The following is a 24,794-nucleotide window of genomic DNA, read 5'->3' on the forward strand; positions in this document are numbered from 1 at the left end:
TAAATTTTACTTGAAATGGACCGATCCTTCTCGGAGTTCACAAGACAGGAAAAATCTACTTGCAAGTTTTACTGCTCCCTCAATCTCATATTACATCCTTGGAGAAGACGACGAAGTTGATTAACTGTTTCGAATGACCATAAATATTCAAGAAACATTAAGTCAACTTAAATATTAGATCTCTAAACAGATAAACTTGTAAAATGAGGAAATGACTAAGTAGTGCGTAGTGTTTTCTTTTTTAACTTTCTGAGTAAAACACAACTCGTGCAAGATGGCGCCTTTAATAGCATTCATCAACAACTTACAAACAGCTTTCACAGTCCTATTTATGTACATAAAAATACAACATAAATACTATCACAGAACAAACTCATTGACAAAAGTTTTCTTTTTACTTTAAACGTCATATATTTTACAGTTTATCACAATGAAAAACAACAAATAATACTGACCACTAAGTGATGAGCGGACTCGAGAAAAAAAGTTTATGAAAACAATATTCGAAATTTAATAAAAAATATAAAAAACGGTTACACACCTACTCCTGGAATATGAAGCAATGAAATATTACTTCGAAGATGGGTGATTCGTCCATTTTATTTCTTGCTTGCACTTAAACACTCCAAGTCATTTAACAAGTGATGGATTACAAGAAGGCAGCACTTTGTACCTGTATTTTATCACCGATTTACATGATATAGTTTATCGGCACACATGTAACATCCTCAAATTCTTTTATGTATATATTTTTTCATCCACAATTCAGTCGTTCACTAAGCATTGCTGAGTAACTTGAGTATCACTAAATATTTAAAGCATTTATCTCAGCCAATACAAAATTACAAATATTCAATGCTTGTTAAGTGGTGACAATAGTGCTTCTTTGGTCTTAGTTATGTTGGTAAATTTCTGACATCAAATACATGTGCTGATAAATATTGTTGTTATAATAAACAGACTAATATATCTATTAAGGCGTGGTTATTAAAATATTGCAATGTAAAAACACATTCTTACAATAACCAATAAGGAACTCTATAAATATAAATCCATAACATAAAGTTTATGTATTATACATAAATACGTAGCTTAGATTCCAAAGGACATTGTGGAAAAATAAAATAGAAAGAAATCTATGTCCATGCTGTTCAATATTCTTATGAGAAAGTACAACTTTGACTAGTACTCTTATATTATGTCAGTTCTCTTGTTATATTATGTTGGTTCACTTCCAATTCACTTTATTCAGACACAATACAGAATTTTGAAATTAAGTACTGTTTTTATTTAACGGAATGTGAAACTAACCATATTATCAAAAACTTAAAGATCAAGCAATGTCGTGTCCAAACCGATATGCACCAATATGTACACTAAACATAAGCTCATTAACATGTTTTTTTTAAAAAAAATATTAATTGCATACTTTCAACTGTAAAGATGTAATTAATATGCATGATATACTTAGAAAAAATAACATTCGAAATTTCTACATATAGCAGCCGTGTGAAAAATTATAAATAATACATAGGAACTTAAACAGATATAACATTCGCGAAGAATGGGTCCAGAACAGAGGTGGTCACCCTCTGGAGGGAAGACCACATCCTCACCCTACAAAGACTTGTGAGGGTGAGGGTGAAGGCAATCCGTGAGGGTGAGGCAGAAGGTGAGCCGTGAGTGACGACATGTGAGGGTGAAAGCGAATCACGAGGGTGAGAGAGGTTGAATGAAAATTTTCACCTCGGGTCAGACTTGTTTGTTGGCTGAGATTTTTATAGGTCTCTGTGGTTTGGGATTCGATCAGGCTCTCGAGAGGCGAGAGGAAGGGAGGGCTTTCATACAAACATCCATTCTAAGAACTGACATCTTCATAAGGAATCTGTCGTCTCCACATATCCCCGATAGCTGTTTGTCGTAAGAAGTTAACTGGTTTTTCAAATATTCCTGTCCGTCAAATGATCAGGCTCTAGTCAATCACATCCATCTCTTCTCCTTATCTAATTAGAAACGCTTCGAACACAGGAATCTGATAGCGAAATACTCTATCGTTTCTCAAGACAAAGTATCAGTGTAAGGAATTCATCCATGAAGTTGAAAAGGTTCTTTCCTGTAATTTGGACAACTCTAAGTTGCTTCAAATGTATGCCTCTCCCCTCTAGAGTCTACATGGTCAGGGCCACATGTCCTTGTTTATTATCTGACCCGACCAGACGATTTTCTGAGGCGACCAAGATTAAGATATGCAGGTAGATGAGTTAGGAATGGCCATCTGGAAATTTAATCAAGTTAGAGATGAATTTACTGTATAAACGCGATATGACTCATGGGTACTACATTTTGCACATAAAACATATTAATCCTTTTATTATTTCTTTGAATACGTTGTTACAATGCCCATCATTATTTATTTTTTTTTACTCCTATTAAGAGACAGACAGTTAAGTCGATCAAAATACCAACATTCCTTCAGAGGGCGACACTCATGAGGGCAGACCTAACCCACCGAAGAGTTGTGAGGGCGAGGGCGAAGACGACCTGTGAGGGAGTTGAACGAAAATGGCCACCTCTGCTCCAGATTTACACAAAGAAAACAACATAGGCCCATTACTTTTGAAAAAATGACGAACTTATTTCTTCATAATATTGGAAAAAAATGTTCTAAGGGCGTGACATTTACGAAGTTTTGGTTTTCCTCCACATATCACATCTTTGCAAGTACGTAATACTGTCTAGAGACACTTACAAGTAAGTAGGCACATTATATTACTGTACAAAATCTATCTGTCTGACACCGTGGTTGGATCAAGTTGTTCTGAGGGAAACACACACATCACACTAAATATATCTACGAAAGATGGCACACTGAGATGTACTCCTGTATTGAAAACCAATCTTATCTTTGTACAAGAGAATAAATTACTTTACAATTGATTCAGTTTAACATATCAATGACTGTTAAAAATACTCTTTTTATTAGCTACATTCTTGGATTTTTATAGAGTATTCTGAATTTTATCCCAGAGCAGATCAACAACACGATCTAGCAACCTTTGATGCAAATATAGTTTTTAACCAGATCAGAATTGCAGTATTAATATAGAAATTCATTAGTATCATTATGCCCTTATTATATTAACAACTAATCAACAGACTGTGGACTTATATAGGAAAAATATTAGCATTTGTCATACTTTTCACTCAATTTCCATTTGTACTTGATTCATATATTAGATTAAACATCTTTGGTTTGGACTTTGGATGATATTTCTATGTTTACAATTAAACATCAGATTAAATTGAATTCTTTTGTTTCTCGAAATGTGAGTGATTCAAGACTTTTTCTCTAGGATTTTAGCAGTGTCATCTACACCCTTAGGGATTCCTAAATAATAGATATATGCTTTCAATTTGTCTCAATTACTTTCTCAACATACTTCACGTACATGTTCACTGGTGGTTTCGGGACCCAACCTATGTTTGAATTTTGTTTTATTTGGATGAAAAAATAGTTTCCAATTTGTAGTTTAACACTCACGAAAGTTATAGTACCATTACTAGAAATTTCATAAAATGCAGATTTGTTATAAACAGAGCTCTAACATACTTAGCTGGAAATCAATTTTGTTTTCTAGAAATTAAAATGTCATAATACCTACCGGCTTGGACATAGTATAAGCAACAGTCAAACGCAAAAAGTGCATCTGAATCATACAATCCAGTACAACAGGATTTGTTGAAGGAACATATGCAGTCTACCTGAACCTAAGGTGGTCTAAAAAACAAACAGACTTTACCACTAGATATGTAAATTATGTATTGTAAAGTCTTAATTCTGAAATTGAAAGATTGCAAAAATCTTTGTGTAACAATACCCACAACATATGAATAACAGAAAATTGGACTTGAGGTTATGTAGTTGAGGTAATGAGGTCATATGAAACAGGTCTGGAATTCATGTGTTGATTTAATGGCTATCATCCTTCAATTATGCGACACTGAAAACTTTTACACCCTTTCATTCCCTTTACTTGGAACAAAGTTCTTTTATGTTATGCATTTTATCCATTATTAAGAGCAAATTCAAATTAGTAGAATGCATTTCACTTGGTATTAGTGACTGGAACCAATAGAAAAAAGTATAAAGTTTTTTCGCTACATCAATGGAATAATCTGAATTTTGCAACTGAAATGAACCTGTTGCATTTTATATGCTTAAAAAATAATGTTAACCAAGAGGGTATTACATTATTTTGAAAAATAACTATGCAATCCTGGATGTTATCAAATTGAGCTTATTCTAAACATGAACGTCTGCAAGGCATTTCTTTCAGGAGGCAGAGACAAGCAAAGCAATTTTCCAAAAACAGTGCCATCTTCTCAAAAACACTGTTTCAATTTGAAGTTACTGCTTTTTCTCATTGATCAATACCAATACCTGATAATAATTAACCTAATAACTTATCACCGACATTAAATTATACACGTAACACTTATAATTTTTGGTTGGTATTAATGTACCAGAGGGAATTGGTGCTTCCTTCCCTCCCTTCCGAATGCCATGTTTGTGAACTTTCATTTGTGTTTCCAATGCGCAACGGTTTCCTTGTGACACTTAAGAAAACTGAACAAATTTGGAGTAAAAAATTTACAAGAAAATCTTTGTTCAATATGCTCTGCATTCCGTATTTTAAAAGTTAAGTGGATGAGCATATGGGGGTGTAAGGGTGTAAGTAGAAAGGGAAGAATAGTTTTGATAATTCATTCGTCAATATTACACTTCACCCATCCTTAGTAACTCTAGACAAGTTGGAAATATCTTTAGGAGTGAATATATTGCCTCTGCAGGTAGAATGTTGTATATTTGACTTTCTCTTATACTGCACCGGAACTGAACATTCATTCAATCATTATTACTTGATAAGAAAGCTGAAGGGGGAGAAAAATAATGTGGAACAGTCTAATAGTCCCTTATTTTCTACTGCTGAAGACTACATAAAATGGAGGTTGTGCACGTCAAATGTTGAAAATTTTGATGGCCTTTTTGGAAAAGTACTGCAATGTAAAAACAAGTTATGCACTAGCATCGAACAAATAATATGTATGCCTTGGGCAAAAACACGCAGGAAGTGACCCGTAAACATAAACTTTAAAACGCGAGCTTTCCGTCATTTCTTGTTTCTGAGACGTCACTCCGACGACACTGCGCGGCATGCGTTACACCCCACAAACTTAACACATAACGTACGAAAGCTTCTGAAGTACTGCATTAAAACCGATTCACAACTCGTGCGCTCGATCAGGGCGTGCTAAATTGCGAACGTGAAGAAGCAATTCTTACGACGTTGCTTGCAGGATTGTTTCATGTCGCCTCAAGTCAGTTGAAGGATCACACTTCTATTGCATTCATGCTGTTATTAGTAACGTCGGAACAATTCTTCTTAAGCACTTCGGGTTCCGATTCGTCGTCTTCGTCGGCGAAACGAATGTCGTCGTCGTTTTGGAGCGTCGGTGACTTTTCGACGCGAGTCTCCTTCTCCACCTCGGCCTGGTGCTCCCCTCTGGCGGCGGGGAACTCTACCAAGTCGACCTGCTCCGCCGCCGTCGGAAAGTCTTGATCGGGGAAAGGCGCGAAGGGAGGAATCCAGATGAGGTAAGCGGGGTCCATGCCGAGATACGAACCCGGCGCCGCGCAGGCGTTTTGTACATTGTAGTCGTAGTAATCGAACTCCAAGTCCAGATCGGTTCCCGGAATGGAGAATTCGGAAACGGAGGAGTATTGTTTCAGTATTGCGCCCGCTCTCGGGAGATCCTTGACGCTTTTCAGGCGCTCCCTGTTTTGCTTTTCTTTGCTCTCTTTTATCGCATCTTTCATTTTCGACCTCGAGGCATTTTCCGCGTTGGCGTTCGATTTCACGTCCTTCACCTTTTCGGGAGATTTCCCGTCTTTCTTCCCGTATCGCTGTTTAGCGTCCAGTTTTCTTTTCCCGCTCTTCTGCGACTTCTCGCCGTTCTGCCGCGGTTTTGCGTCTTCTTTGAACTCCCTCGATTTTCTTTTGTCTTTCTTCGTCACGGCTTCTTCGCTTCCCGTACTCGACGATAATCTCTTCGCCGCTTCGTCGTCCTTTGCCTTACCTGCTCCGGGATCGTTCGAAGAAATTCGGGCATCTTCGGGGCTCATGATCGCCGACGGATCTTCCTCGTCGACGGGACTGACGAGCTCCTTGTGGAACTTCTTCCGTCGGCGATAGATGGCGGCCCTGCTCTCGGAACGCGGACTGAACGTCAGCGAGCGACGAATGGACGTCGGCGAGGGTTTCGGGATCCGACGCTTGCTGTAGGGAGACGCGGGCAAGGACAAGGCGGCGGGCGCCGACGTCGCCAGGAGCTTTTGGGAGTCCCGCAAGGCCTCCTCGGGACTCGTCGCGGATTGGATGCAAGCGGTGTCGGAGTCGCTGTCGTCGTTGCCGGCGAGCCTCGCCCGAACCCTCCTGCCGAACTTCGTCAGGGATATGACCTCGGATAGGGTCGTGGTCGACGTCATCACCTGGATCAGGCTGTAGGTGTCGGGACAGTCCGAGGTGGGCGAGCTGAGCACGGAGCTGGTCTCGATGGCCGCCCGCTCGTACTTGCGGTAGCGGAGGAAGTACTGCAGCGCCAGGACCACCGTCACCACGAGGACCACGCAGACGAACAGGATGACCGCCACGTGGACGGCGTGCAGGTAGGCCGATCCGGAAGCGCTGGCCATTTCCCACGCCACGCTGTCGTTCCAGCGGGGATCTGCAAGAAGAGGAGAGATATTACTAGGAGAAGAATATACCACAATTGACGATACATTCTAAAATGCCAGTCTGACATAAACTGTGTAATATACAACTTCGGACAATCTCCACTAGCCGCATGGCCACGTCCGAATTGGCAGCTGACGTCGCCTGGAGCACCGTTCCAACCGCGGAATCTGCCTACCGACATTGTCCGAATTCGCGTCGTAGGTGGAGTTGAAGAAGAGAGGTGGAAGGTGCGACAAGTGCACGCTTCAACTCGCCGTGACCATATTGCATCTTTCACTGTGGAGAGGCAACGTTTACTGAATAGACTATGCAACACTCAGTGCTACTTGAACATGTTATCGATAACACTGCATGCAGAAAAATTATAAAACAAGAAATCACATGCCACATTTTTAATATGAGTAGTAAGTAAGTGGAAATCATTGTGATGTTTGGTTTGTGCTTTTCTTCTGCTTCCGTACCGTGCGTCTTTGCCCCAGAGCGCGGTGGGTGACTTTTGAGCTGACACATGGCGGGAAAATTGTTAACCAAAAACTTTTTTGGAGGTAACCGTACTGCAAGGCGGACGATTTCGACGGCGCACGAAAGCAACGGGAGAGAACGGAGCGGAGCACTTGCCAATTCGGACGTGGTCTATGTCGCAAAATCTTGTAACGGCACCCACGTGGAAAGAGCAGTGTTGCTCGGAGGGGAATTCAGTTTCGTAAGTTCAGAAGGGGGTCACAACTGAAACACAAAAATATAGCAACACCGCAAATCTATGTTCCCCTGTTGGCAGAAGTAGACGACGCACTGTTGGTAGCTTCAGATCTTCAGAAAAAAATCTTTACTTTCTATTCGGACATCATGCATAATTTCGTAAAAGATACACAATAGGGAAAGTCTGGACTGGACAGTGATATACATTATATGTAAAGTCCGCATCCAGATTGGAACAAGCCAGTAATTAAATGGCGATAATCTGACATTTCACAGAATGCCACAACAAGAACAGCATCACAGCATCAACATAGATGATTATGAGGAAATAAATAAAATAAACATAATGTCCGCATAAAATAAAATTCGTACATTGACATCCACATATTGAGATTTGTACCTATTCATTATTACAGTTAGACTTAACATGTTTTTTATTATTTGTATTGTTTTAAAGCAATTAAAGAAATTCGCACAAAATGGTAACTAATTTTTAGAAATTATTCTCTCAATCTAAAATTATTATGAAGAACGATATTTCACTCTCCTTAGTTACCGTATTTGTCGAGCATGTTTTCTTGGGTTCGAATCCCGGCCTGAGCATGAGTGTTATTTGGTAGTGTACCTTCATCAATTTTATCATATCGTCACTCATCCTGATCTTCGCGTATAGCCGAAAGTGGCAGAAAAGTGAAGTAAAATAAAAAATCAATCAATTGAATGCGGCCGCGGTGGCTCAGTCGGTAACGCGTCTGACTACCATGCTCAAGGTCCCGGGTTCGATCCCCGGCCGGTTCAAATCCGGGAACTTTTCTAACGTAGGAAGCGGCCCCGGCGCCCACCCAGCGTCGAATAATATGGGTACCTGGGGGGTAAAGGCGGTCAGGGGCGTGATGCTGATCACATCACCCCCACTCACGACCGGATCAAGAAACTGTGGGGCGTTACCCCCACACCCCCTATACGCCTTCATGGCGTGGCGCTAAGCACAGGGGAGCACTTTACCTTTTTTACCTTTACATTTTTAAGTGATGCCTGTGTGTTTAAATGAACATATTCTAATGCAATTTTACTTAAGCATTTAACAGAGATAAGCATTATGGTGCGTTTTAGTGATGTGGTTTACTTGTGCAGATGTAATACGCGACAAGGACTTTCGCCTTTTCTTGTGGTGACTGAAAAACCCGCATTTCGCAAAGTGAGTAAGTAATGAGAGGAAAACGAGGTTCATTTTTTATACTCTTTTCTCCCCTTTCATTATTCTATTCTTTAAGATTCTTCTTCATTTATACTAAAAAAGGGGAGGGGAACGTAGCCAGTTTTCCACTCCATAGCGCAGCGTCTGTGTTCATTTGTTTCTGTTAAAAAGAAAACACGAAAGGGGGCGAGAACATCTTCCGGAGAAAGACGAGAAAGTGTCTTTTTCCCCAGCGCAAAAATGCTTCAGTTTCCTTCCATTTAGGAATACATCCGGTGGGCCGAGGAGGAAATTCATAGAGTGGAAAACGGCCATGATAAAATGTCGGCCACTCGCGGTTCCTCTTCTTAAAATTATGAGCCGGCTTCCTCCGTGGAACAAGGGAGGGGAGGGTCGGAGGCGAGGAACCGGGTCGAGGCTCGACAAATATTAATTTGAATCCACCGCTATGCATTATGAAAATCTGCTGGGATCAATTTGGGTAAGAAGGCGGCACACGTAGGGACCAAGAGAGAGACAGAAGGAGATGAAACTGGAATTAGGTGGCGAGAGAGGAAATTATGATGCCGAGAAGAGAACCTGAAGAAATATAAGATACTGAGAGGAACTTTTAACCTTAGCTACGTAATTTCTTTAAGAGGCAATGGTCTCCGCCACGGTGCGAAGTCAAAGAAGACTGGTGGAGGATAACTACCAAAATCTAACCTTCTTAAACCCGAAGGTTTATGACTGCAGCAACACAAGCCTTCCTCTGTCCCTCTCCTGGGAAAGATCAATACAATCTTTTCCATTCTCGCAGATTCCCTTAAGGCCCATCTCAACGTTATCCCTCCATCTACGTCTTGGCCTTCCTACAGGTCTCTTACCATTAGGTTTCCCAACAAGTATCCTGTAAACTCTTCTTTCCTCTCTCATTTGCGCCTCATGGCCTGTTCATCTAAGTCTTCTTGATTTAATTATTCTAATAATATCTGGGCAGGAATCCAAATTTTGCAGTTCTAAATTATGTAACCTTCTCCACTCACCTGTCTCCTGATTCCTTTAAGGTCCAAATATTTTTCTAAGGATTTTATTTACTCGTGGTGGGGGAAGATCTTAATTCACACACACAGACACCTCCCCCCCCCCACACACATATTGTGTATGCATGGATAATTAATATGAATGTTTCCAGGATTTTTTTCCAGGGAGGAAGAAGTAAGGTAAGTTTTTTTCTAATGCCGGCAAACAAGGCATATTTTCCCGGATAATAATCTTGTCCTCTCAGAAAACATTCCTTCAGTTTGACGTTATCATGTTCCTGCAATTCCCTTCTAATAATTATCACAAATTACTGTAACAAATTATGTACAATTTTAGGTTCAAATTCATTTTACAGTTCGGGTCACCCATGGTTATTACATATAAAAAGTAAATTATTAAATACTTATGTAATTAAGTGTACTTAAAGGATTATCTTTGTTACTTCTATATACGTATATTTCTCAAATATTTCTATAGTAGCAAACTAATTCCTCTACCAACTGGTAAAAATATCAATAAAAAATTCTCAATTGGTTTCAATATGTATACATTTATTTTTAAATCCATTAGATTTCATGTTTCTATTTTTGTCTTGCATTCTTGTTTTACTTTCATTATTCCGTTCCTTGTGTGTGTTTTGATTGATTGAGTTGGTGTTTCTAGTCCACTTTATGCACTAAGGCTAATCGGGACTGGAACTACAGTTTAAAGTAGGATCCGAACTACTATGTGCCTCCACCGGGTATCGAACCCGGGACTCCTTAATTTCAAGATGACGACGTTACCACTACGCCAACGGGGAGACCCATGTGTGTGTTTTCAATATTATCCTTAGTAAGTAAAAAGTAAGTGCTCCCCTGTGCTTTGCATCACGCCATGAAGGCGTATAGGGGGTGTGGAGTTATGGCCCCACACTTTATTGATCTCGGCCTATGCTTAGTAAAGTGTATGTGAATTCATTTCTAGACTCTGTCATCTATGGAACACCATTGCTTCAATTTCAGACAGGAGGAACTTTTAGACACCCTGTACTCAGAAAGCTGCAATACAAAACTGGAAGGAAATCGTTACCTTTCTGCTGAATATATGCAAGAAACCCTCCAAAGCATGATTTATTGAGCTCGGGTTCCGAAAAGAATTCAACCAGCATGTTGGGCCCCGACGACGTCACCGGGGCGGATGACACGTGGTTTCCTGTGAGATCTGCAACCAGCGTGGACGAGAGGGAGTCCCCGTCCCTCACCTTCAGCCACTGGGAGTCGCAGGGCAGAAGGAAATGCTCCACTGTGAAGTTGATCACCTGCTTCTTCTCCGCCTGAAAGAGGAGACAAAAAAATACTACATGTATGCGAGGGTTGCCAGGACATGTAAAGTATACATTGGGGCAGGAACTCTCGGTAATGGGTACTTCACGTATCATTAGTGCCTTCTTCAAATATTTTCTTGGTGGGATAATATTGATATAAATAATATACATGTATGTATATAATATTTAACTCTTGTGGATTTGTGGAAGACAGTAAGTACCTGGTCCTCCTAAAATCTGAGCTTATAACTTGTAATAACTATTTACATCTGGTTATATTCTAAGATTGGTTATGCACAATTTACAGACACGGGAGCACATGTTTGTTTAAATATTCTGAATTAGTCTGGAAGAAGATATTTCAATTCAAAATTATTCCGCAATTAATCTATGGTTACGCAAACAATTTAGTGCGTATTATTGAAATATTCAGAAGTATTCTCTACAGCAAGGCCCACCTACAAGTTGATCTGGGTCAACACACACACACACACATCCACATATGCCTTCAATGCATGTTGCAATCTTGAGGTGTGCGTGTGTGTATCAAAATATTAAAAAAATTACAACTTTCATTACAGTTAATTGGAAAATTTCGTTTCGTCTTCCAGATTTTTCTTCGTGGAAAACGTTTCCCCTCAAACTTAAGGATATGGATACTCACTTGCTTTGTTCCCCTTCATTGTATAAATTTCTCACTTTGATATGTCAAAAGTACGTGGACTTAAAAATATGAAAAACCTATTCAGCACATAAAATAAAAATATCTAACTACCATGAATTTTGTGGATATGACCTGCTTATAGAGAACAATGCAAAGCATAATTATTAGTAAGTAAAATGCCTCTGATACAAAGCTGAGATTGAATGGGAGAACTGAGAACAAGACAAAGGGGACAATACAAAGACCCACAAAGGATTGCATTGGCTGCGGACCGATTACTAAAGCCTCGTAAGCCTGCAAGAATGCAGTTTTAGGGTGGAAGAGAGCTTGACTTTTAACTGTCTCCTCCATACCTATTAAATTATTCGATTATTGCTGCTATTGTTGCTAACTGATAGCACTTGTTAAAACTGATGGCAGGTAATCTTGATCGAAAATAAATATAACTAACTAACTGACTAGCCTTCTTAAACCCGAAGGTTTATGGCTGCAGCAACACAAGTCTTCCATCTGTCCCTATCCTGAGCAAGATCAATCCAATCTTTTCCATCCTTACCGATTTCCTTTAGGTCCATGTCATATATGCATTTATAATTTTTAAATGAACATGCAACTCCTGGTCTGAGGTTCGTCAGCATTGCAGACGACCAGCGTCACGAATTATTTACTATTAAATATTAGCCCGGGAAGTAATTGCCCAATGTATATGGGTCAGTTTACTACATACAGACGAAAGCACATTATATTTACACAATCCTGTATTTGCCGGAGGGAATCAGCCCTGATTTTGTTTGCAGCGGACAAATATTTGCGGAAGCTTAGGGTAAGTAATTTCTAATTCTACCCAGCTACGCGAAATATTTACACAACAGATTGTTTACACCTGCACGCACACACTTGAATATATGGTAACAGTGCTCTGGTAATTGAAGTTCCTGGTGCATGGTTTCCTCTCCCTCTTACGATCAGAGTGGTAGAATGGTACGGTTTAAATAACTGCTTGTAAAGCGGAGATTATATTTCGTTCCTGTTGACATATTTTGTATCTTTCAGGCTACTTCTTGTAGACATTTTCGTCGTTCAAAGTCTTCAACCAACTTTTGACTGGCATTCTCACAGTGCCAGAATGGCGACTGTTAAATAAATCATTTTGGCCGATCCTGTGCAGATAAATCTAGTGCATCTATATCGTTACATGCAACAAAGGAGAGACACCCGATATTTATTAAAATTTGGACATTTTATCGTGCATAAAGACAGATTATGATTATAGATTGCAGTTTCGTGTGCCATTATTATGTATTTTAAAGTCGAATAATTAAAATTGTATTAATTTGGTTATAATGATGTAATAGCTGTTTATACTTCAGAAACGGTCATGGTTATGTTTTACGGTAGTTGATTAACAGCAGAATTTGTCTTAGGCCGCCATTTCTCCTGTGAGGCAGTAGACGACCTATACACTGGACCACTGCGACGCTCTGAGTATTTAAGCAATCATCATTTTCTCACAATGAAAACAAATCTCTAGTCTCGAATCACAATATATCGGTAATAAATCACAAAGAAACATTATAGTATAAACAAGATGTATATACTGCAATACGTGCATGCATATATACTATATATTTTAGCGTGACATCGGATGCTCCCAATTCCTTCATCAGTATATATCGACGGCCTCCGTGGCGGATTGTTTAGCACAGCACACTACGACGCCGGAGGTTCCGGGTTCGAATCCCGGGCTGGGCATGGGTGTTATTTGAGAGTGTCCCTTCATCAACTTCATCATATCCTCACTCATTCCCATCTTCGCAATAAACCAAAAGTGGCAGAAAAAGTGAAGTAAAATAAACCAAACCAATCAATCAATCAATCCATATATTTATATATCAATATGAGTTTCCAAACCATGATTTTGCTTGTAAACAGTTTGATATCACGTGGATGCCATAAAAAAAACCGCCGAAATGGATCAAGATAGCAGAAACGATATTTTTGTCATTGCCCCCCCAGCTTATGCAATGTGCCGACTCCTTGTGTGGTTTGGGTAGTCTAAGTTTAAGGATTGGACGCCAGAGGCTTCCTCTGCTACCTTTTCCACCATTTGACGTTCATTTGAGGAAACTTACATGAATTCCTCCACCACCGTCCCCGCAGGCATACTTCAGATAACACTACCTGCAAAAATATGCAAGAGTGCGATAAAGAAAACCTCCGAAAGTACACCATGCATTGTTCTCAAGACGTATCAGAAGTTGAATCAAGATAAAAGGCAGTCAAGTCACCTGACACTCCCTTATACTGAACAACATGACGTCAGTTGTCATGTGGTATTTACTCTAACCCATTCAGTGTTGCCACACAAAAAAGTTTCCTCGAAGCAGCGAAATTTGAAGGTATTCGGTCAACACATTTACATTTCAGTTATTGGATTGTGTAAGACACATTTCATTTCTTTCTCATGCTTTTTGGCAAACAGCCCGCTGAGGGCAAGGCCCTACCAGAGTGGCTTTTTCATCGGATGACGCGTGATCAGCGCATCGAATCCCATCGCCACTGTTTTCTCACTTTAGAGACTGGAGTGTGCTATAAAGCGACCACAAACAAATTACCTTCCGCCAAAAGCCTTGGCGCATCTTCCCCTCCATCCGTTCAACTTGGGCCATAAGGGCCTCCCCGATAAAGTACTAGCAACGTCGTCGCCTTGTACTGTACTACTGCTGGGCTACCACCGGAAATCGAAACTGGACCGCTCGCACCGAAGGAGAGATTCAGGAGCTCTCTCCCAAGAGAAAAATAATCAGATTTTTAAATTCTGCTTAGAGACAATCACTACTTTTTCATTACCAGACTTACTATTAACATTATTGTAATAATATATCTAGAGCCGACCTCCGTGGCGGAGTGATTAGTAAAACCGAGCTACGACGCCAGAGGTCCCGGGTTCGAATCCAGTCCTGGGCATGGGTGTTCTTTGTGTGAACCTTGATAAATTTCATCTTGTCATCATTCATCCTCATCTTCGCGCTTAGCCAAAAGTTGCAGAAATGCGAAGTAAAATAAACCAAATCAATCAGTCAATCAATCAAAGCATTCGTGAATTGATGTTTATAATAATAACGCCTGATGAACTTTGGGGAGAGCGCCTTCAATTTTTCTAAGGGAATATTTACATGAAAAAGGAAAATTTCAAACCTTCAGAAAGGCAAATTGTGTCTTCGATTGTGGCAACACTGAATCAATGTCGAGTAAGTGGTTTTTCACCGCACTTTCTTGGAAAGATGATCATGCTTATCAACCTTTTCTTCTTGCTGTATCGATTTTATTTGTGTCATGCAAATTTCTCTTCCTTTTGAGTAAACAAAACTTTCACACACACACACACACACACACACACCACCATCCCCTTCTCTCTCACACACACAAATAGGGGAACAAGAGCGCTTAGGATTGGATGATAGCCCGTACGTTTGGTTTCGTAGAGTAACAAAAGATGGAAAAGAAACCTTCTCCCGGCGGGGCAAACCTGGCCGAGCCTTTCAAACATGGCAGGTTTAATTTTACCGGTGGCACCATCTGTCGGGGAAAGCAGGAAGCAGCCATTCCAAGGTATTCCCGAGAGCAAGGTGAGCACTTATAAACTTCCAGGTGCGTGTCACGTCACGCGAATGGGCGAGGGAGAGTGAGGCTGATTTATTCCTTCGCTCCGGAAGCAGTTTGCCTGCGGATCAATTTATTGGCAAGGGCATCGTAGGATGAGGCCAGACTGCATCGGCGCAACCTTCTTCTTTCTTACTTTTTTTTTTCTGAAACGGTAGGTTACCGGGCGAACCTTCATGTTTGGAGAAGTAATGGCGACCAATTCACCTCTTGTCAAGTTTCTTGTACAATGGTGCCAGGCGTACTCAAATTGTTTGAGTATTTCTGTTGTAAGCGTATTTTCAGTAGATGTGGTTACGATCACTACCACCAAACACTTATTTATCCGAATCGCGCTTATCCGAACAGGTTGTAGTAAATTAAAAAAAAAAATCTTTTTCCGTCACTACACTCAATACGTAATACCATACATAAGCGATTTCATGTGATATAATATTTATAAACACTGTAACTCTATTAATGACATTATTTTATTGTGTCATCTTCACTATATTTTTAATGTACAGTACAGGTTTAACACGCGTATTTCGTATTATCCGAAATAGGCGAAGTTCCATATATTTGGATATAAGATTGATTCGTATTTTACTTCGCTTTTACGCCACTTTTGGCTAATGGAGAAGAAGGATGAATAGTGATAATATGAAAAAAGATGAAGACACAATCGCAAACATATAACACGAGCCCCACACAGGATTATACTGGCTGTGAGTCCAGACGCCAGAGCCTCGCTAGTCTGCAAATTGCATCCTAAGGGAAGGAGGTCGACATTTAGAGTCACCCTTGACATCCTCAGATAAACGATTTCCTAGTGCATCTAAAATATGATTACGCTGTTCGTCTTATAATAGAGTTGACTGACTAAGTTATTTTCTAAAGAGTTTAGGAAAACAATCCTTTGCATCTGAAGTACAATATACACTTCAGGATGTCTCCAGAAAGACTAAATGAATTCATATGTAGTCTTTATTCATCTATTCACTCTATCAAGTCAAGATTGCACAAATGATACAAGCTAATGTAATTGCCACTTGCAGTAGGGCCTCCCCAATGGAGTAGTAGTGTCATCGCCTTGTAATGAAGGGGTCCCGGGTTCGATACCCGGTGGAGGCACATTGCACAGTGGTTCGGATCCCACTTTAAACTGTAGGTCAAGTCCTGATTAGCCTATCTGTGCATAATGTGAACTTAAAACAATTCAGTCATTTGCAGCATGATGATTCAAGTAGGTGTGGGTAGTATAAAGAAAAATACTCTAACTAAATTATAACACCATTAAGCCTTGTTTCCATGATTTAAAAACTCAATATTTTGACCAAGGCAGTAATTTAATTTTATTATAAAACATAAACTAAACGTAACGTTTCAACCTTCAAGCAAGTTCTTCTTCAGACTCTGCACCAAGTACAAATGTAACAAGATACAAAAACAGGACGATATACGTATATACACAAACATTACTCCCCTCCAGACTATTAGAAAGTTGTTCTGGAACATTCTAGCAGGTAACTTACCCTTGTCAACTTTACTTTCACCTGAAAGTGAATGTGGTTGGACTTTTTATCTCATGCTCTATTTCCTTCATTCTTCTTCCTTCTTCTCTCCTCTTTCTCTCTTGTCCTTTCCTTTCCTTCAGTCCCCCATTCCAGTTCATTGTGTCTTCTTCACCTTTCTTCTCTATTTCCTTGGCCTCCTTCCATTTTCTCACTTGCATTCTCTTCTCCCTTCGTATCTGCTTAGCCTCATCCCACTCTATGTCATGTCCTGTTTCTCTCGTGTGTTTAAATATCGCATTTCTCTCTCTCTTAAGTCGTACATCATCCCTATGTTGTTTCAACCTATCTTTCAGCCTTTTTTTTCTCGTTTCTCCTATGTACACACACTGACATTCTTTACATTTCACTTCGTAGATAATCCCTTCCTCTTCCTCTTCTCTGTTTTCCTTTTTCTTGTTTGCATTCTTCGCTATTCTTAAGATGCTTCTCCCTCCCTTCCTGTAAGTTTTAATGCCCGCTTTCCTAAGCACTTTCTAACTAAATTAAACACAGAAATAATAATGGATAATAATAATAATAATAATAATAATGTAGTGTACTTTACAAAGAACTAGTTAATCAGGTAATGCGGTATTGAGAGTCTGAATTCCATTAGAAGCGCACATTTTAAATTTGTTCATAACTCTCTAAAGCTTTCTGAAAGCAGCGGAGTTTCAGAACACCCTCTCCCACTCTTCACCAGACACAAACAGCTGAAGTCTACCGCCAATGCGATCATCGAGGTTCCATTCTTTCTCTTGCCCAACTAACCAACCTCGTAACTCACAGTCCTAAGCTGTAAATCAACCAAACTCATTCGGGGGAATTACGCTATAACTTTATGGCATGTTACGGCAACAACGCTCCACTTCTTTCGTTCCCCTGGCGACACCCTCTCCTCTCCCCGCCTGCACCGGAAATTATTCAGGTGAGAATGGAGCGCTGGTATATTGCTCCATAACTACAGAGGAGATTCTAGCTTTTTATCGGATTAATACTCCCCCCAGGGTAAGGCACAGTCATTTCGTTTCGCTGGAGAGGGGAGGGAGGCAGAAATTTTTGGTCAATTCTTTCTCCGGAATTATTTTTAACTGTCTTCCACCCCCTTTTCACCTTCACCCTCTTAAATATTCATCTTCTGTGCTTCCGTGACTGACCCGGCTGAGGTGGCGATCCATACTCCCCCCCCCCTCAGGGGAAGATAAAAGAAACATGACGCCTTTTGGTGGGTTCGTGGGGGATAAATTACCCTCGCATGGACAACTCCCAGTGTCTGGCGGTGGTTGTAAATCAAGCTAATGACGATATTTGGAAGAAAAGGGAAAACCCTTATCTCTGTGGATTGTCCAATATTTTCAAGAAACGAGAATGACTCTTATTACCTCTGTTTCAGTAGAGGAAAGTTTTCAATCACGTGGGCCGGAAACGTAGGCATCCGAAAAGCCAAGCCACGCCAGCGATATAAATGTAACACAGGAAAATTTGCATATTATATGTGTAATTTCAATTCATTAAAAATATATTCCATTAATTAGAAAATAAAAGAAACTGGTTAGGACACTGTCTAAGAAGGAACTGCCTGCTAAGGGATACCTTGGAGGGAATGGTTGAAGGAGGAAAAGTCCGTGGAAGAAAGAGATATCAGCTTATGGATGATATTAAATTAACTGGGTCGTATGATATTACGAAGCGTAAGGCAGAGAATAGGGAAAGCTGGAGATTGCAGTGAAAAACCTGCCATTTAGGCAGAAAACAATGAATGAATGAAAAAATTAGCCTAGTTAAATCAATAACACTTAGGTGGGCAGGCCATGTGGCACGAATGGGAGAGGAAAGAAGAGTTTACCTGATTCTTGTTGGGAAACGTGATGGTAAGAAACCTATAAGAAGAGCAAGATCAAGATGGAGGGATAATGTTGAGATGGACCTAAAGGAAATCGGTAAGGATGGAAAAGATGATCGATATTGCCAGATGGAATGCTTGTGTCGCTGCAGCCATAAACCTTCGGATTTAAGAAGGATAGAGAGTTGATTAGTTAGTTAATAGGAGACTGATAATGACAGGCCGTCACAGGTTCGTCACAAGAACGCCAAGGATATAAATTCAGTGTTTGTGTATGGGAGGTGGGTGTCTTCCTATCCCCACCTCAAAACCCTCTGAAGGCCTTGGGTGTTTCTCATCGCACTCTAACATATGCCATTCATGCTATGAAGATATACTGGTCACCAGATTAAAAGTGACAATTGGCCGAAGTCAAGAAATTGGATTTACAGAAGTGGAAGAGTGTAAACGAGCTCTAACGGTGCAAAACCGAAAAAGCCAAGTCGCAGCTCTTTATAACGAAATGGACACCGATCGTTGTCTGTTAATCAGCTACCCCCATCTGTAGGAGTTTACGCCAGTGCCATAAATAGGTATGCAAGCTACCGCCTGAGCAATGAGATTCTTTCGTGTTCAACGTTTCGTGCGCATTCTAGACACGCGAGTTCTTGATTACTTCGTTAATTCTACTATTTACTTCTAGGAACCTACTATTTCCCCTATCTATGAAAGATCGACACCCTTATCAGAAAGCGTTGTGGTGATATGACATTGATTAGGAATGGAATTCGTACATGAATACAGAACAGGATAATATCTTCATATAAATATGATTTAATTTGACTTTTGTTACTTAGAGTCGCTTTCCTTCTACTTTTGGCTAATCGCGACGATGAGGATGAGTGATGATTTGATGAAGTGACATTCATAAGGAATATCCATGAACAGGTCAGGATTCGAACCCGTGGCGCCGTAGCACGATCTGATAACTACTCCGTCACGGAGGTTGTGTGAGTGAAAAAAGAGAACATATCTGAATGAACTATTAAGGCGAAGGGGGACAATTAGAGACTCTCAGAGGTTTGTGGGAACACTGACCAAGGGAACGGATGAGGAGGCGTGGATCTGATGAGAACAGGCCATGTCCACAGCTGCCTCCCTCGTCCACTTAGCGACCAATATAATTTATGACTGTTGATGGGAGCGAGGGACACCCAAACAAGTCCTCGGTCAATTTTTTTGCAATCTGAGAAGCAAGCCACCAGATGGGGCCAGAGAGAGAACTTGCCCTGAGATAACTGGAACAAGTTCATGAAATTTAAATTTTGAGTTTGTGCTGACATTTCTAGACTTTCGTTTTCGGTATCCAGAAAGTGCAGAAATCATTTACGGAAGTCTGAAACTGACTTTGACAATACACGCGACGGTATTTTCAATTTTTTTTTCTACAGTATCTTTCGACGCATCAGGGATACCATGAAGGAGAGCAGAGAAAGTGATCTCCGTATGTTTTTCTTTTATAATAAGACCTCGATTCTTTTATAATAATAATGGACTCAAATATGAACTTTTCAACAATAAAGTATTATGAATTCAATTACAATTTTATGATTTGTAAAATAACAATATTAATATACGTAATACATATTTTCTTAACGACTGAAAGTCAAGACATGGAATCTTACTCTGCCACTCCTCCCTCCGCAGAAAAATCCTTCGGGTGCCCTAGGTCGTCTGAGGAATGAAATGAATTAACTTTACGCCTATTTTTATGTGATAAATCAAATAATAATGTATTTATGGTTTTGGGTATTGTTCAAACCCCATAGCCTACATTACAGTTTACCAAAGTCTCCAACGGGGAGACATTATCGAACAGTAAGTCTCCGTCTCGTCTCGATTTTACAAAGTTTGTCTTGTTCTCGGTCCTGTCTCTATTTTCAAGAGTTTTCTCATTGGAATTTTGAATATTGAGATGTAACAAACTTGTACCAATCCCTTCGAGTTCTGAGATTTCGTGCGACTTTGATTTAGGTTAATTTTTCAAAGGTCACACATTCTGATTAACCAACTATCCAACGAGACGAGAGTGTCGAACAGTAAGTCTAAGTGTCTTCAGTCTTTAGAGAAGCACGTCTCAACTTTGGTCTCGTCTTGGAAGTCAAGGAAAAGTTCCCCGTGCATGTAGCACCGTGCCGAGGAGGTACATTTAGTGGATGTGGGGGATAGGGCCCCACATATTCTCGATCTCGGCAGCTTTGGAGGTGATGTTATCAGCATCACGCTGCGACCGCCTTTACCTCCCACGGTTTCCTCCAGGTAACCACTGATTTGAGGCTGGGTGAAAACCGGATCCGTTTTTAAGTGAGGACAAGGCCGGAAAAATTCCGACCTTAATCGAACCCGGGTATCCCGCGTGGCAGTCAGATACCATACCGACTAGTCTTGAAAGTCAGGTATCGAATATCAAACAGCCATCTCAGTCTCGATCGACTAGTCGCCAAAACTTGCCCTTCAGTCAACCGGTAAACTTTTTTTTCTACCGAATTATAAGTTTCCTGTCCTTCTCCAACAGTGCTGATTTGAAAATCGCAATCTAAAAATGTGAGCTATAAAGAGCGTCCGAAAAGTAAAAAAAACAGCCAAATGCGAAGAATACACACACACACACACACAGAGAGAGAGAGAGAGAGAGAGAGAGAGAGAGAGAGAGAGAGAGAGAGAGAGAGAGAGAGAGAGAGAGAGATGTGTGTGCGTGTGTACAACCATTATATATATGCATAAATATTATATATACAGACATACACACCCACACACTAGTGTTGCCCACGAGACGAGACTTTGGCCTGTCTCGTCTCGTGGAAGTCTCGTGGAAATGCCGTCTCGTCTCGAAAATATTCGTTTGTCTCATGACACATGGTCAATCTCGTCTCGTCTCGAATTTTTAAAAGCCTGTCCCGTCTCGTCCCGTGGACAACACTACCACACACACAGGGTGGACCAAAAGTCGCAATACATAGGAAAATAACATTTTGTTTTTAAGTTTTTCTATTTATTTATTTTTTAAAGTGTTCTTTCTAATGCGTGTTCATCAAGAGTGGAAGAAACGTATTGCAAACCAATGGTAACCACGTAGAGGATATTATATGAATACATTGTTTCTTATCACAACATATTTATTTGTCCTATGTATTGCGACTTTTGGCCCACCCTGTATATACTCTATGTGATCAAAAATATCCGGACACTCACTGGAATTGTGGCGTGAAATTCGAGCATCCTCCATCGGATGCACTGGCAATCAATACCGTGTGGGGCCACCCTTGGCCTTGATGACAGCCTCCACTCTCGCAGGCATACTGGCAATCAGGTGGCGAAAGGTATCTTGGGGAATGGCGGCCCATTCTTCGCATAGTGCCGAGATGAGAAGAGCAGTGGATGTTGGTCGGCATGGTCTAGCACGAAGTCGGCGTTCCAAAACATCCCAATGATGTTCAACTGGATTCAAATCGAGGCTTTGCGCAGGCCAGGCCGTCAGTAGGACGTTGTTCTCTTGAAACCACTGTCCCACACGGCCCGCAGTGTGGACGGGAGCATTGTCGTGTTGAAACACGCAATCATCATCCGCGAACTGTTCTTCGATGGTAGGCAGCATGAACGTTTGTAAAATGTCAACGTAATGATGTGCCGTGACAGTACCGTGCAAAGCAACGAGGGGACCAAGCCCCTTCCAGGAGAAACATGCCCACATTGTCAACCCACCTCCACCGAATTTCACTGTCGGCACAACACAGGATGCTAAATGTCGTTCATGAAGCATTCGCCGCACCCACACACGACCATCGGATCGCCACATGGTATAACGCGATTCGTCACTCCACATCACGGATTTCCACTGTTCTAACGACCAGTTGCGCCTCTCCTTACACCATGCGAGGCCTTCGCTTCGCGTTTCGTTGGGTGATGTGGGGCTTATGGGCAGTCGCTCGTCCATGGTAACCGTGTCGTCGTACTACACGTCGCACAGTCATGCTGCTAGGGTTACATCCTGCCCTGCTTTGGAATTCCTGTGTGATGGTGGCGATCGCTGATTGCCGGTTCTCTCGTACTACCCTATTCAACACTCGGCGGTCTCTGTCTGTCAACATGGGCGCTCGGCCAGAACGTTTTGCGGTTGTACACGTCCCATTACGTTTCCACTTTACTATCACATCGGCGACAGTGGACTTCGGGATGTTTAAGAGGATGGATATCTCGCGCATTGACTTGTTACTCCTGTGGCACCCAATCACTTCATCACGTTCGAAGTCTGTAAGTTCCTTCGACCGAGCCATTCTGCTGTCTCGTGCACTATGCTGCCTATAGTGGTCCCTTGCTTGCCTCACCTTGCTGTAGATGGCACCACAGAGTGGTCTACTATGCGCAACACACATTTTACCTGGTGTCCGGATATTTTTGATCACATAGAGTATATATCAGCCACGTATCTAGAAATATGTTTCGGGGGGGTCGGAACCAAGTGTTTCAGGAATAATAATATTTAATAACAGTAATGTTTAAATTATTATATAAAATTAAATTAATACTAATTACAATATATAAATTAATATTATATTATTATTACACGATTAGGTAAAATGACTATAAGAATAGAGATATATCAGCGCATATTCATTACGTAGCTTATCTGTAGTTAAAATCGAAATAATTTACATAAAAAAAGTGACCTGGCAATGAAATTATGTCAAATAGATAAATAATTGAATATTTACCTAATAACAAAAATGATGTTACATGTAGATGGAGAAAAGTGAGTTTCTGATTTATATTTTTTGCATAAATTATTTTGAGTAGTAGAGCACACAAATCTTCTTTGTAGTGTCATTCAAAGCCGTATGATCCCAATATAATCCTTGCCTTCTAAAAAGTTCAGAGGAAATTAATAACCATCGACAAATGCTAATATTTTCATTACTTCATTTTAGTACTTGGTAAGGCTCTCAGGGCGTCCAGACCCCCCCCCCCTAAATACGTTCTTCCTGTTCTTCCAAGCCATATGATCCCAATATAATCCTTGTCTTCCAATAAGTTCAGAGAAAATTAGAAGCCCAATATTCACGAAGAAATTTTACAGTTAATTGTTGGAGATGGTGTGGCTGATTGGATTTTAACGAAGTCGAAGTTCCTGTCCACTGTGCGTTTGGTCCTGAAGTGGCAGCCGCTCACCCCCCCCCCCCCATCACCATTAAATATTTTGATGCAAACCTACAAAAATAACATGGATATTTTTTTTTTAAGATTTTGCAATAATTTAGATTTTCTTCTTGTATAAATGAATAGGTTGTCTCTAAAGAGATGCAGAAGTCTGCAGTCTACTATATTTAGTAATTTTAGTTTCTTAGTAATTTTAGTTTTATAACAATTTCTGCGAAGCTAGTAAATGTTCCAATTTGGTCGGGACAGTTCACCATATTTGCTCCCTCTTTTGACTTTTTTCGAACTGCAGTCTTCAGAAAATGCTCTCTTTTTGTGGTTAATTCACATTCAGACATGTTCTTCATTATTAGGATAATTCCATAGTTTTGGTGGATACATTCAAGGTACGAATACATACAAAGAAGGAATGACAAAGAATGATGTCAGCCTGTGTGTGAATGTTGCATACATCTCTTGCTCTCTCTCTCTCTCTTTTTAGGGCTGGTAACAGCATTAGGTAAAAATGTACTTCTACAGTCATTGATAAGACTTTCAAATTATATCAAATTGGACTAGTAAGAAATGGAGCTGTAGCTGCGAAGGTTGTTGTCATTGTCACCCTAGGCCCCTGGATCATAGAAATTAGACCGACCTGTTATTTCTCGTACATTTCTCACCTCCCTTCGTCGGGAATAAAACATAGCATTACAGGTTAATTTAATAGGAAACTAATGTCTTTAAAGTTTCTCATTTTTTGTACATCCACCTAGTTATTTTTAATTTGCAATCGATGTTGCAGATGTGAACAATAACACACACTGCTTTAATGAAGACTGTTCTTCTATTAGTCACATTTCTTGAATGCTATGTTCTGTTTTCATCGAATTCAAC

General features: G+C 40.4%; 1 protein-coding gene across 1 annotated transcript in view; it reads right to left on the reverse strand.

Annotated features, from left to right (window-relative positions):
- Positions 1-274: 274 nt before the first annotated feature.
- Positions 275-24,794, reverse strand: part of gogo (thrombospondin-1 like protein golden goal) — a 415,587-nt gene continuing 391,067 nt past the window's right edge. The window contains exons 7-8 of the mRNA XM_083119501.1: positions 10,789-11,032; positions 275-6,786 (exon numbers count right to left, since the gene is read on the reverse strand). Of these exons, the coding sequence (XP_082975627.1) occupies positions 5,393-6,786; positions 10,789-11,032 (1,638 nt within the window). The 3' untranslated portion in view covers positions 275-5,392. The remainder of the gene's footprint in view (positions 6,787-10,788; positions 11,033-24,794) is intronic.

This window comes from Lepisma saccharinum, chromosome 3 (genome assembly GCF_977018435.1).
Source record: "Lepisma saccharinum chromosome 3, izLepSacc3.1, whole genome shotgun sequence".
In the NCBI taxonomy this organism is placed as follows: Eukaryota; Metazoa; Arthropoda; class Insecta; order Zygentoma; family Lepismatidae; genus Lepisma; species Lepisma saccharinum.